General features: G+C 38.1%; 1 protein-coding gene across 1 annotated transcript in view; it reads right to left on the reverse strand.

Moving 5' to 3' along the window:
• SGCZ (sarcoglycan zeta) overlaps positions 1 to 14,849 on the reverse strand; it is a 523,674-nt gene that overhangs the window by 63,230 nt on the left and 445,595 nt on the right. Inside the window, exon 4 of the mRNA XM_076337603.1 lies at positions 8,432 to 8,519. Coding sequence (XP_076193718.1) covers positions 8,432 to 8,519 — 88 coding nt within the window. The remainder of the gene's footprint in view (positions 1 to 8,431; positions 8,520 to 14,849) is intronic.

Raw genomic sequence — 14,849 nt, forward strand, 5'->3', positions numbered from 1 at the left:
ACAGAAAATGTAATTCAATTCACAGATGAAGACATCTACCTCAGATTCCTACCCTGCTGACACTTAAATTCTGTGTTTTTATCTGTGATTTGAACCACTCCCTTAGAATCATAGCATCGTTTAGGTTGGAAAAGACCTTTAAGATCGAGTCCGACCGTTAACCTAGCACTGCAAAGTCCGCCACTAAACCACGTCCCTAAGTGCCATGTTTACGTGCCTTTTAAATACCTCCAGGGATAGTGACTCAACCACTTCCCTGGGCAGCCTCTTCCAATGCTTGACAACCCTTTCAGTGAAGAAATTTTTCCTAATAGCCAATCTAAACCTCCCCTGGCGCAACTTGAGGCCATTTCCTCTCGTCCTATTGCTAGTTACTTGGGAGAAGAGACCGACACCCACCTCACTACAACCTTCTCTCAGGTAGTTGTAGGGAGCGATAAGGTCTCCCCTGAGCCTGCTTTTCTCCAGGCTAAACAACCCCAGTTCCCTCAGCCACTCCTCATAAGACTTGTTCTCCAGACCCCTCACCAGCCTCGTTGCCCTTCTCTGCACACGCTCCAGCACCTCAACGTCCTTCTTGTAGTGAGGGGCCCAAAACTGAACACAGTATTCGAGGTGCGGCCTCACCAGTGCCGAGTACAGGGGCACGATCACTTCCCTACTCCTGCTGGCCACACTATTTCTGATACAAGCCAGGATGCCATTGGCCTTCTTGGCCACCTGGGCACACTGCTGGCTCATGTTCAGCCGGCTGTCGACCAACACCCCCAGGTCCTTTTCCGCTGGGCAGCTTTCCAGCCACTCTTCCCCAAGCCTGTAGCGCTGCATGGGGTTGTTGTGACCCAAGTGCAGGACCCGGCACTTGGCCTTGTTGAACCTCATACAGTTGGCCTGGGCCCATCAATCCAGCCTGTCCAGGTCCCTCTGCAGAGCCTTCCTACCCTCGAGCAGATCAACACTCCCGCCCAACTTGGTGTCGTCTGCAAACTTACTGAGGGTGCACTCGATCCCCTCATCCAGATCATTGATAAAGATATTGAACAGAACTGGCCCCAAAACTGAGCCCTGGGGAACACCGCTTGTGACCGGCTGCCAACTGGATTTAACTCCATTCACCACAACTCTTTGGGCCTGGCCATCCAGACAGATTTTTACCCAGCGAAGTGTACGCCCAGCCAAGCCATGAGCAGCCAGCTTCTCCAGGAGAATGCTGTGGGAAACGGTTTCAAAGGCTTTACTAAAGTCCAGGTAGACCACATCCACAGCCTTTCCCTCATCCACTAGGCGGGTCACCTGGTCATAGAAGGAGATCAGGTTGGTCAAGCAGGACCTGCCTTTCATAAACCCATGCTGACTGGGCCTGATCACCTGGTTGTCCTGTACGTGCCACGTCATGGCACTCAAGATGACCGGCTCCATAACCTTCCCCAGCACTGAGGTCAGATTGACAGGCCTCTAGTTCCCTGGCCCTTCTTGTAGATGGGGTGTGTGTGTGTGTCACATTTTGTAACCTCCCCAGTTAGCCACAACTGCTGATAAAGGATTGAAAGTGGCTTGGTGAGCACTTCTGCCAGCTCCCTCCGTACCCTTGGGTGGATCCCATCCGTCCCCATAGACTTGCGTGTGTCTAAGTGGTGTAGCAGGTTGCTAACCATTTCCCCTTGGATTATGGGGGCTTCATTCTGCTCCCTGTCTCTGTCTTCCAGCTCAGGGGGCTGGGTACCCAGAGAACAACTGGTCTTATTATTAAAGACTGAGGCAAAGAAGGCATTAGATACCTCAGCCTTTTCCTCATCCTTTGCCACTACATTTCCCTCCGCATCCAATAAAGGATGGAGATTCTCCTTAGCCCTCCTTTTGTTGCTAATGTATTTATAGAAACATTTTTTATTGTCTTTTATGGCAGTAGCCAGATTAAGTTCTAGTTGGACTTTGGCCCTTCCAATTTTCTCCCTGCATAACCTCATGACATCCTTGTAGTCCTCCTGAGTTGCCTGCCCCTTCTTCCAAAGGTCATAAACTCTCCTTTTTTTCCTGAGTTCCAGCCAAAGCTCTCTGTTCAGCCAGGCCAGTCTTCTTCCCCGCTGGCTCTTCTTTCGGCACATGGAGATGGCAAATTGTTGATGATACCAAGTATATTTAATAGTTTTATAAGTTAATTATGTAATGGATGTATAAAAAAGTATTGGTTTTCAATCCAGTTAATACAAGGGTTAGTCAAAAGAGTCTAAGTTCACCACTGCTGAATGTCAAATGTACATATGCAGATTAACACAGAGAATGACGCAACTAATTTACAAGTGAAATAAAAGTAAAAACTAGAAAAGAGTTGTTTGTAACTGTTCTTTATTAGTCCATTAACTATTACTGCCTCTTGATGCTGAATCAAAACAAACAAGTTGAGAGGCTTTCTAGTATTGGAAGATGACTTAAACAGAGAATTGCAGGAGAAATATAGATTAATTTGAAATAAATAACATGTTAATTTTTAAAAGGCTACTTTGGCATACCCATCAAAGTGCTGGCAAAGAGGTTGAAGTTTTGACCAGTTTTCAGAGCTTCACATTTTCTTAATACCACACTTCAAGATAATTAATTAATGGGAGTAGATTCTCATGATAGCTTAGCCAAAGTCATTAAGAGTATATCTGAATGTATTTTATGTGAGCTCCTGTTACAAAACCTGTTATAGTGCAGATGGTTTGTAAAAAGACTTTTCCAGGGACTAGACAGACAGAAACAGAGGCAACATCACATTGCATTGTAAATTATGAGAAGGGATGAGACTCAGATTCCAGCTGGACATTTCAACTGTTATGAGCAACATGGCTCACTTTCTGACTGCCTCTTGGCTCATCTCATGAGCTTTGCCAGGAGGAGATGTAAAGCCATATGGCCTCTCAGGCACCGCTCCGTCGTACCTTCTGCAGTGATTCCTGAAGCTGAAAGAGGTCCTTTAAATCTGCAGTTAAGTACAAGGTAGCTAACCTGTACTTAGAAAGGGCAAGTTATCTCACATTTACCTCTGTTTAAAAGGTCTGACAATGGATTTGTACCACAGACTAGCAGATGAGCTGTATTTTCACCTCCTGATAAATTGTTTTTATTTCTATACTTGGAAAGAGTGTTTAGCTGGCTATAAAACTTTGGTAAGAAACATTATACTGTAAAATTTATATACTTAGAATGTATAATATTTTGCTGTGTAAGTTATCTAAATATTCTCTGAATTGACAAGTAACTGACTTAAAACAATTTTCAACAGAAAATTCCATTTAAGGTGCAAAAACATCTGAAAAAATGTAAGCAATGCAAGTAATTTAGCATAGAAATTACAGATTCTGTGTTTGGTTTTTTGGATTAGAAAACGAAGAGGGAGTGAATTAACTATAAGTTAAAAACCTTTGCTACAATGAGAAGAGCCTGATTAATGATAAAATACCCCAAAAGAAGATTTTAAGCTATTACATATTCAGTGTGAAATTCAATATGAAATATTCCTGTTTGTACATCACTACAAAAGCTGGACTACTAATTCAACTAGATATGGTAGAAGTGAATTGCCTGCATTTCTGATTTCCACACATTAAAGTGGTTTTAAGGACCAAAACTGGTGTTTTTTCAGTCTGTATTTAAGTTAAGGAATACAAATTCAGAGAATGCTGAGAAATGGATAAGTCATTCATCTGACTTTGTTTTTGCAACATGTCTTCTTAACAATATTCATAATCCTACTGCACCACAGTGGTTACAAGAGCAATTGCTTTAATATGAAAATTAGACTAGCAGAATGTTTGATATATTTTAGATTTTTGAAATTTCACTGTAGTTTGGGACTACCGGTAGGCAAACCTCCCTGTAAAGGAAAGGAGAAAGGATTTATTTTACATTTTCCTGACAATTAAGTTCTAATCCATATTTGCCCAGTTGAAAGGTAGAAGCAGCTAATGAGGGATTGTAAAACAACATCATCCCTTCTCTCCCCAGCACCCTACTATCGACAATACAAGAACAACCATACAGATAAGAGAGAGAGAAGTTGAGCCCTTTTGTTCCCTTTTCCTACTGTGAGGAAAGGGTATATGTGTATGACCACTCTGAAACTACCCTCTTACTGCAACGCTTAGGAGAAAAGACCTTATATCTAAGGTTATTATGTATGCAAACTAGATTAAAAAATATAGAAGCATTTTTTGTCCATTGTTACTTAAGCATGTTTTTACTTCCGTTGCCTTAAGAGACAGTTCAAGTTCATAATAATCTTAAATAAGTAAATGTCTGACAATAGATATCAAAGGTTTAGAGCCACATGTGCCCACATATTATTACAAGTTCTACCACAAGTAATTCTAAAAGCAAGAATGCTTGAAATGTTGTCCCTTGCTTCAGATCTTCTTTTATGTCTAGACCAAACTACAATACAATGAATTGCGGTATTCACAACAGGAACATCACAAGCAACTTTTAGGTAACGAGTTACCTTGATCATGTTGGAAGTGAAGAGGTAGCAGGATGTGTTACCTGGTAAGGTATCAGTAGATATAGGCACAGGCGATTGGCATATGTGATCTAGTTAAAAATGATGAAGGGGACTATTTCCACTCCCACAAGGTTACATACCTGTAGTTTCTAATTTCCAGTAATTTCTGCACAATACTGCATGTACTCTTGGTGGAACATAGCCAGTAAGCAAGCACATTTTTAAGGAAAAAAAAAAACTTGAATACATTAGAAAATTTTGTGGTAAATGGATGGAAAGCGTCATCAAGTTTGACAAGTTATTTGAATAGCTATATCTTTTAGTACTGTTATCAGCCTTTACCAGTGCTGTAATTGAAAATTACACATCTGCCTGCTATTTTGAAAAAGTAATTGCAAAAGTGTGATATAACTTTCATTGGTATTCAAATAATTTTTCTCAGTTCACATGGCTGTAGAGATCTCAATGAGTAGAGCTACAGGTTCAGGAGCTCTCTAGAGTTGTGACTAGTACAGCTCTGGACCTCTATGAGAGTTATGATTCTGCTTTAAAGAATCCAAAGCTTAGCAAAAATGAAATGCACCTTTATGTGTACATCATATTCTATAAAGGTTTCCGATATGCCCAGGGATCTTCATGAATGGAAAACGGTCAAGCAATAGAAGAAATACCTGTCAGAAGCAATTATTGCAGCAAGGAAAAAAAAACCAAAACCAAACCACCTCATGAAAAAATGAGAAAGTTAGCAAAGTAATAATCAAATCTGAAGATGATGTTATGGTAAGTACACACGTGGGCTTCAAATGTCTCCTTTCAGCCATATTTAATTTTGATCCTTTTAGCACTTGTCAGCCTAATGTCCTCCACAAAAACAGGCAGAGGTATATATGATTGGTGCAGACAGCATGGAGACAACAGACTTCTGGCTTGAGGTGAGCAACTGTTGTGTATTTCTAAGATTGACAGAAAATTACTAGATCTTTTTTCACATAGCTTTAAACTATGCAAACATTGACTAAACAGAAAGAAAAAGTTGTGTCAAGGTAATTCAGTAGAATGCATAATGCAAAGGGTATTGCTAAGTAAGGGTTGGGAGGGGAGAGATATGATTACTTTTCCTTACCTAGCTTAGATACAAAAATCAATGAATGATCATCTATACATCTTTATTCTGTAGATATCCTTTATGTCTGTGCTACATCTGCTCTGTTGGTCTTAAATGTCTAAAAACTGAAGGCTGTGGAGTCCTTTTGGAGATCCAGATACAAACTGCAGTTTCCTGACCATATGTCACAAATAGAGCAAAGCACAAAACAACATTTCTAGCTCAGTTGGTATAGATCCCAACAGAAAGCATTGCTACACCTGTGACTTTCTCCCCTTCCAGGTTTCAGTGTCAGTATAAATACATTGTACTCTAATAACAGATGCACCCTTGGTATTGTAAGACCTGGAGCCACGACTTGACTTTACACTATTTAAATATGTAACCACTGAATCATCCAATATTCTTAGATATGTTTGGGGTTTTTTTTAATATACTTTCCTTCACTCCTTCTAGATTAGGATGTGCTCCAAGATTTCTTAATAATGCACTTCCAGAAATATTTTGTCTTCCATAGTCACTCACAGAACTGAGTACTGGTTATCAAGAGTTTCACTGGAGTTTTTCCCTCTCCCTGGGTGACCATATAGTCTTCTTCCTCCCAGCCCCACCCCCACTTCTTTACACTAATCTATATTCCGTTAACAGTTTTAATTAGATGTTCTTAAGGCTGTCTTAGTCTTGCATAGCACAATTCCAGATATCACAGAGAAAACTTTTAGTTGTCCTAAAATTTGACATGACCAATGACAGCAATTTGAATCTCAGAGAAGGGACCAGCCTATTTATTGCCTTGTAACATCACTTATGTCCTGTGAAGTACAAATAAAATGTCAACGATAGCACATGTATAGGAAGTGCATTATCATCCACCTGAATGCACGGGCATCCTTCTTTCTTTTCAGAATGCTCCTGCTATGCACATAAATGTGTAGTCTTTTTTTTATTATTATTCAACTTTCTAAAGAAGTTAACAGATAAGAACATTTCAAAGTTGTTAACTAGATAATTTTTTCCCCAAGGCATAATAATTGACCTTTTCTGTAGTTTAAAAATATTTCTCCTCAATGCTTCCTCCACTGTTTATTTTCATCCCTTTCACCGGGCAGCCACACATACAGCTGCTTCAGCATGCAGCACCAGTGAAGGGACAAAGAATATTTTTGAAGAAGGCAGGGACTTTCCAGAGCATATTTACAGCTAACAGGAAAAAATATTTCCTGATGTCAGCAAACCTGGTATAGGAAAGTCCCCCTCCCTTCTCTCAGCAGATGTTTCCATGCTTTTACCTACACAAAAATCAAGAATTTGTCTTTATCTGCTCTACCTTGTACAACAAAAATTTTTGGAAGGGAGGGCAGGAATAATACATTTTGACTTTTATGTGCCTGTTAATTTCTTTGATTTCCAACAGTAGAATGTTCACGCTTTTACTGATGGTACTGGTAGTTATGAGTACCTATACTAAGTAAGAAATACTAAATAATAAATAAGAAAATAAGGAATATTTTAATATGTATTCAATACTGTATGAGAAATTTCTAAAAAATAAAGAAGCAAATTTTTATATGAATATAGGAAAGAATAAAGGCCATATGGCCATTATGAAAAAGAAGAGGAAGATAAAGAATAAGAAATAATGTAAATACAATATTGCAATTTAGCAAACTTCCACTCTCCAGACACTGTGCACCAGCTGCACACCAAGAAGCTTACAGGTGTTCACTGTAATGATAGTAACGTAAGAACACATGTTTTCTTCAGGCCTTTATGTTTTTAGAATATTAACCTCTAGTGTGATGCCTTTAAGTAGGGCAGTCTCAATACACTCACATTTTCAGTGCTGGATTCACTTAGCAGGAACGGTGACAGCAACCAGAATATCACCTTTTAGCAATTACTAGCTGAAGTGGAAGGTTTTAATAATACAGCTACTAGATGAAACAGAGCTGCGTTCCATAAACACACGCAAGTATAATATGGTTAGAACAGGTGTCAGTTTAATTTTCCTCATCTGTGTCTGCTAGCGAGTCTGGTTACCTTTGCACACTCATGTGATGTGGTCATTCAGGGAAATCAGTGCAGATGGTGTGTCACTCTGTATGCACTTGCCAAAATTTTTTTACAATGTGAAGCCACTGTCTCCAGCCAGTATGAAAGCTCAGTGTAGATTACAACTAGAGTTTGACTTAAAACTATTTGTGAGCATATCCTCGGCACATGAGGAAAAAGAGTGGGTAAAACACAGCTTAATCCAGAAGTAAAGTGAAAAAAATGAAAAGACATGGAGTCTAAGGGGTGTCTCCTCAAATTTTTATATACATTAGTGTCTTACACATATCTGTTTGTATATTTTTCATCCCATTCCCAGCCAATATATATTGTTTTCTAACAGATCTAGAACACTACTTTGTACTGATTTTTTTGGCCAATATTCTTAAAAAGCAATGAATATTGTAATAATGGGGACAAACCAATTCCCACTGAAGTAATGGAAGACTGAGAGAACTTGTAAGAAAATGATGGTTATTTTCCCACTGAAATTATTGTTGAAACAAGTTTTGCTGAGGGGTTTTTTTTTATTATTTTGTTTTGTTACAGCTGTCTCAAAAATAATCATTTTTCATTAAGCTATGTTTTAACTATTTTGAGGCATTTCCACTTTCTCTGCCTTCAGCTAATGCTGAATCACCTCTTATGATCCATCGTATGCATTGTTTTTTGTTTGAGTATGGTGATAAGATTTTTTTCTGACTATTCAGCAATATTTTATCTTCAATGTTAATTAATGAAACCTACTCATAAAGCTAAACTGATATACATAACAGTCAATAAAGAACACTCACCTACTGTCAGTTGTCCAGTTAACTGTCCCATGTGATTTCTTGCATTCACTGTTACATTTCTGTCAGACTGTAAGACCAGTGGGCTATCCTGGGAAACATGTATAAGACAATAAATGAGAGAACAAAAAATTGAGGTAGAATTAAGCTAGAACTAAATATAAACATGCATGCTGAGAGGGGAGTTGTGTTAAATATAATAGGCTTTTTAATAATTTCATAAAGCATTTTACAAGTGAAATTTTTATCTAAAAAAAACCAAGAATTTTATTTTAAGCTTAAAACCTTTGTGTATAGAATCCCTGCTTTAGAAATCAGAGGAGAACTTAATTTATATAAATTGGGCTTTATTTCCTGAGGATATTACAAAGTCACAAATTCAAAAAGCCTTAACACAAACGTGTTTCGTTAGCCTTTTCCATATATTGCTAACATATACTTTTCTAACTACCTAACCAACAGTATTCTACATTATTCTATTAATGTGTAAAACCTATAGTATTTGGATTGCACTTACTAAAACCTTACAAACACAGCCATGCATTTCTTTGAAGGTAGAAGGTATCATTATTCTCAAAAAGCAAAGAAAGAGAGCACTGGAAGGTGAGGTCATATAACAGACTACCCTGACCCACCACCAATAGTACCTCACAGGTCCTACTAGTGATCAAGCTGATGTAGCACAAAGACAAACACTGTATGATGTTAAGTACCCTCTTAACATTTTTGGAGTCAGTTTGCAGCATGACTACATTGCTATCAGCATCCTACTAAGTTTAAGCTTTTGAGGAATGTTTACATATATATGTGTAGGCATATCCTGTGTCCAAAGCCAGCTTAAGGAATCTCAGAAATGAAGACAGAATCGAATTTTGTTTCTTGAAGAAGGAGGAGCTAGATCCACTCCTCCGGGGAAGGACAGATGCACGGGAAAGGGGAAGAACTTCAACAGAGAGCCAAGAGAAACCCAGCCTAAAAAAAAAAACAAAGAGCTTACTGATCATGCTCTCATTGGAGGAGGGTGAGTGCATGAGGGGAGGGAAAATTAGGATGGTGCAGAGAGGCACTTTCCTCCCTGGAATCACCTGCTACCACACTGTTCTTCCCCTGAAGCTTGCAGTGAAACCATGGGTACATTAATGCTTCTGGCAGTTTGCTAGCACTTACCCATGCTTAGGTAAGCTTATCCAACGCCAGTACACCACCTCACAGAAACAGCTGGGGAAGTGTCTTAGGTAGGAATGACTAAGGGCTAGGAAAATGTTTCTGAAAATTATTATATACTCGTTTTATTCTTAGATTCTGGGCATCCATTATTGGTCATTCCTGGATTAAGCATATTAGGTTAGACAGATTTCTTGTGTCTCTGTGTGTGTGTGTCTGCGTGTGTGTGTCATTTAACATAGTGGTTCTTCCTATTCTTGAAAGCTTTTTAAGAAAAGATTGAAAGGAGTTAAGGAGCCATATATAAAGATTTATTTTTACTTGAATGATGCATTAGGTTTGCACTTAAATTTTCTATACCTTACACTCCTTTCCTTTGAATCCAGGGCTTTCCTCTGCAAGAAACATTCTTCCCAGTTGTTTTCACTGTGATTATTAACTTTAAATGACACTCAGCTCCCTGGGAAGTCTGAAATTATTCTGAGCTAATTTCTAAGAGTTCAGGTGTGCTTAATCTCTCACTGGACCATGCTATGACCTTTCTAACATCCTGCCAATTAGCTCTGCATCACAGAATCTGGCAGATGAAAGTTGCTGTTTGGCTTGTCCATCTTTCCAGATAAAAAGCTATAATTACCAGTGAGACGTTGTGTTCAATGTGACTGGTTTGAGCTAAACAAGTGATGCAATCAAGGGAGCTTCCGGCAACAAAAGCAGCTGCTAAGGACCTTTTTCTCAACACTTGATTTGATTTCCACTTTCCTTATGGTCTTTTGAAGATCATTAGTCCAGGCAACTGCTGCTCTGGGAAAGGAGGTTGTCCTGACAGACAGCTGCATGGCCAAAGCATATTTTTAAGGAGCCCTTTTCACTTTTGCTCAGTCAGTATTTGGAGAAGAGTCTTCTCAGTTAGAATAATCTCACCCTTAGCAAGGGAGGGTACCACCATGCCTATTTTTGCCTGCTCAGCTAAGGGTTTGGTAACTTATACTTCCAAACACTGTTCATAGTCCGATCTGAAGGTTTCTTTCCTTTCACCTTAGGAAAATACTTAATAAGTTTCTCAGGCTAAAATCTGCCTCTCAAGTTTCTTGTGCTCAGGCTCTAATTGTAAATGAAGATCTTGGGTATCAAATTCTCAAGTACAGGATAATGAAAGATTAGATGAGCCAAACCTCCTTTCTTCTCCTTTCCTTGTCTTATTTAAAAGATAAAAAGCAAGATGAAGACGTTAAGAACTTAAATCTATATTCCTTAGTTCCTAGATGTCAAGTATAGAGCTGCAAACTTAAATTCTGGACCAAAGAAAACACAGCGGCAAAACTCCTATCAATTTAAGCAGTCCAGTGTTTTGTCTACACTGTTTACCTGCACCTCTGTTTTCCATGGGAAGTGCCTAAAGACAGAGGTTCAATGTATTCAAAGGTAGTCTGCTCAGAGGAGTTAGCAACTCGGAGAAGACAGATGAAATCAGTGGAATTATAGATCTTTAAGATGAGTATAAAGTGAGATGAATGTCAGTCATATGAATATGAATTAACATATATCTACAGCATAAAAATGTTGGATAATTTTATCTCTGGGTCACCAGATCTACTGCTCTTTTGACGTGAACTTCAGCTTGTAATTTAATACACTTGGTGATCCAAAGAACACTTTACATTCAGATGTCAGAAGAGAGTTAGAAATACGTCATCACACTGTTTTTCTGGAAATTGGAAATTAAAAAAAAAAAGTTTTGATGAATATATAAACACAAAGAATAGAAAAAAAAAAATTGGATGATTAAGCTCTCCAAATACCGTGGAAGTATTTGGAAGTAAAGAAGATTTGTTCTGAAGTCAGACAAGCCTACGAACATGCATAGTTACTTTCTTGATATAATCTTCTAGGCTGATGTCAGCCAACAGCTGATAAATTATAAAAAAATTGATTGCTATATTAGTAAATAATTTTTGTATATTTACTTAATGAAAAAAGTTTTAGGTTATACCTGACAAAAAAAAAACCCCACACACGAACAAAAGGGGCAAAGATCTATTACTTCTGTGGCTGACATTATACAGCTGTATATCAGATCTTCCATTTAGAGATGAACATAAAGAACATATACCCTTACATGTAATAAAGTAATGTAGTGCTATAAAATGAGTTCCATGTATCTCTGTAGCTCAGTGTTATGAATATCAGGAACAGACATGCTTCATATTTAGAGTATAATCATATACATGCAGTGTAAAAGTTACCATGAGCAGCTCCAAGGAACATCCTTGAAGAAGTTCTTCATCACCTGATATTACTTCTTGACACTGAGTTAATTTGAATGCATGAGAAAAAGAAATAAAAAAGGCAGGTCTCTCTTGCCCATCCCAAACTTTCTACCCCTGGAAAAGGCCATGCCATACTTACAGCCCCAGTCCTCTGGGTTCAGAAGCTGTTCTTGCTGCCTGAACTTGTGGTATGGGACACTTGAACAGGGAATTTCCTAAGGTACAGAAAACTTAGACCGCTTTTGGATTACCAGTATTATTTGATCTTGGAGCAAAGTAGTCCCTAAAATCCAATACTACAATCTGAAATCTATATTATGAAATCTTCCTCCATAAAAAGCACATGCAAAAAAATTGTAACTGGAGACTTGACCTTTTTCCTCCCCCTTTCTGGCATGGAAATTCAGATTCTTGCCCTCCTGTTTCTTCATTTTGCATAGCATACACACAACCATGGCTTCTTTCCCACTCCTTATAATTCTAACTTGAACTGCAAGAATGTGTGATGAATTAAGCGTAGCAGTTAGTGTGCTATATAAATTTGCTCTGAGATTACCTGTATTTGTTAAGCATTTACAGGAATTGTTTCACATACACTGCAAAACCAGCAAAAAAATCTTTAAGTGGAACAATTCATACTCTTCATGTGATGATTTTGTAAGTATTCGTGCATACCAATGGAAGCTAGTTCCTTAGTGGAAAGTTGCTTTCCTTCAGCTATACTGCCTGTTTACAGGACAATGAAAAGCTTGGTTTGCAAACACATGAAAAAACAAAAAGAACAAAGAATTTCAGATAGTGAGATTATGTCAGTTTTATTTTTTCTGGAAATGATTTCTGAACTCAGTTATCTTAATAGGGAACATTTTTCAGCCATGCAAAATAAAATACTGAATCTCATATATTGAAAAAGTCTTTTTTTTTTTTTTTTTTTTTTTTAAGCTAAACCTTTTAACCAAAAACATCTGAGGCAAAAGATTTTATTTGGGGAACACAACTTTCTGTGGTTTTCCCCAATCCTTAATGAATCACATGTATCAGAGTAGGAAATTTTCATCTCAAATATAATTTCTCCTGATTTAAAGTCTGTACTGAAGTATAATCCTTTATATCTGATGCATGACACATTGACACAGAAATATCTTTGATGTTACTAATTCATTAATAATTTCTTAAAAAAACCCCACAGATATAATTTTATATGAAGCATAGTAGACTATACATACACCTTTTCATTAACAGAACACTTGAACTTTCTATTTCTGCTCTGCTATGTAAATGTGGTCGTCAGAAAAGAGGTAGTAAATGATTTGTGATGCTATTTCAAAAATTATACTGTAGATAACAAAAAGCAACACAGTAAGAACATTCTTACAGTTACATAGAGCTTTTAATAATAACAATATGCTAATAACTAAAATATTGTAGAGGGATGCTCTCAGGGCCATGAGAGCACCACCAGCCCTTACTGGCCCTGCCCAACCTCCCTGGGATCTTCCCCACACCCCTGGGGTCGCCCATTTCATTGAGTCCAGCCCCATTTGAACCCCTCCTGGCAGGTCTGTCCTGCTTGGCTCCCCCCACCCCTTAGGGAACAGTCAGCCCTCGCTGCTCCCTGACAGATATGAGGACCTCAAGAACTAGCTGATGCTCATGATACTGAATGAGATGACTCCTGTTCTAAGCCCCGAAATGTTACAACTTCAAGATTTTCAGTAGTGTATTAAAGGCAAACCAGATGAACATGGTGTTACTATAGTCACTTCTTATCTGAAACAGGTTTGCAGCTGGGATTCATAAAGGGAAAAATAAACAAATGAATTTAGGGGATATTTTCAAAAAGCTTTCTTGAATCTGAATCCAGTTATAAATACAATAGAAATCTTGGGGAAAAAGGTTGGGTTTGTTTTTCTTTTTAGTAAGCATCACAGTGCAGTACTAATAGATATCAACTTTTATTCTTAAAATTAGATTAGCAGATTAAGTATATGAAAGACCGATAGATTGCTTTATAAAGTCATTTTACTAAAAAATCTGCATGAGCAATCATAGCAAAACTCTCATTTTTTACAGATGGTTCAATTATTTTTAACATATTTTGGACAAATTTCATGCCTTTTGTATACCATTCAAATAGGCAATCCCAGCTAATTAGTTCAATTTTGAAGAGTATTTCCAAAATGCACTCTTTAAATTAGAAACAGTTTAGATGGAGCAATTTAATTCCAGTTAGTTTAATACAACATTAGTTTACTCTAGGTAAGATGGTACACTGTATAATTAAATATAATCCCAGATTTATGCTCAGAACACAGTTAATTATGATAACACCATCCACTTTGACACTCTCAGGAATAGTAGCAATATGTATATCAGAGCTTATAGTGCAAGCACTAGCTCTCATGATTTGATTCCTGTGCTTCGGCAAGCACACCACTTCAGGTTTCTGGACCTCCACACAGTGTTACATAGATGTAAAAAGTAATGCAATAAGTAGGCAGGATTCTAGAGCTGCCAATTCTATCTGTTGGCAGTTTGTAAGAGGATGTAAGTTTATATACTACTCTGTTGTTTGAGCCCATCCCCAGCATGGGCAGCTAATATAGTTATGTCAGGACATTGCCTTACAGGGCTCTTAACAAACCTACCCTGATAAAGTGACTAATATTTCTTAACTAGTGACTCAGAATGACCATTGTGTTTCCAAGGTACTTTTGCATTAAAAAAAAAAAAAAAAAAGTAAATCGGTGTTAGACTTCGGTTTGCTGAGAAACCCACCATGGCATTCCCCATATCCAACCACACAGTGGCTGTGCATTGCAAGACTTTAACAAAGACAGGGAACATGTTTCCCCACTGTTGCATAGCACCACAGTTTCTGTACTGCTTTAGAAGCTCATACTGTGGGTGACAGTGAACAGGTTGATCAACTGTGTCCGGTCAATGACCCAGACAGAAGCACCAACAGTGCATGAGTTATTTGACCA

Source organism: Aptenodytes patagonicus, chromosome 4 (genome assembly GCF_965638725.1).
Source record: "Aptenodytes patagonicus chromosome 4, bAptPat1.pri.cur, whole genome shotgun sequence".
Lineage (NCBI taxonomy): Eukaryota > Metazoa > Chordata > Aves > Sphenisciformes > Spheniscidae > Aptenodytes > Aptenodytes patagonicus.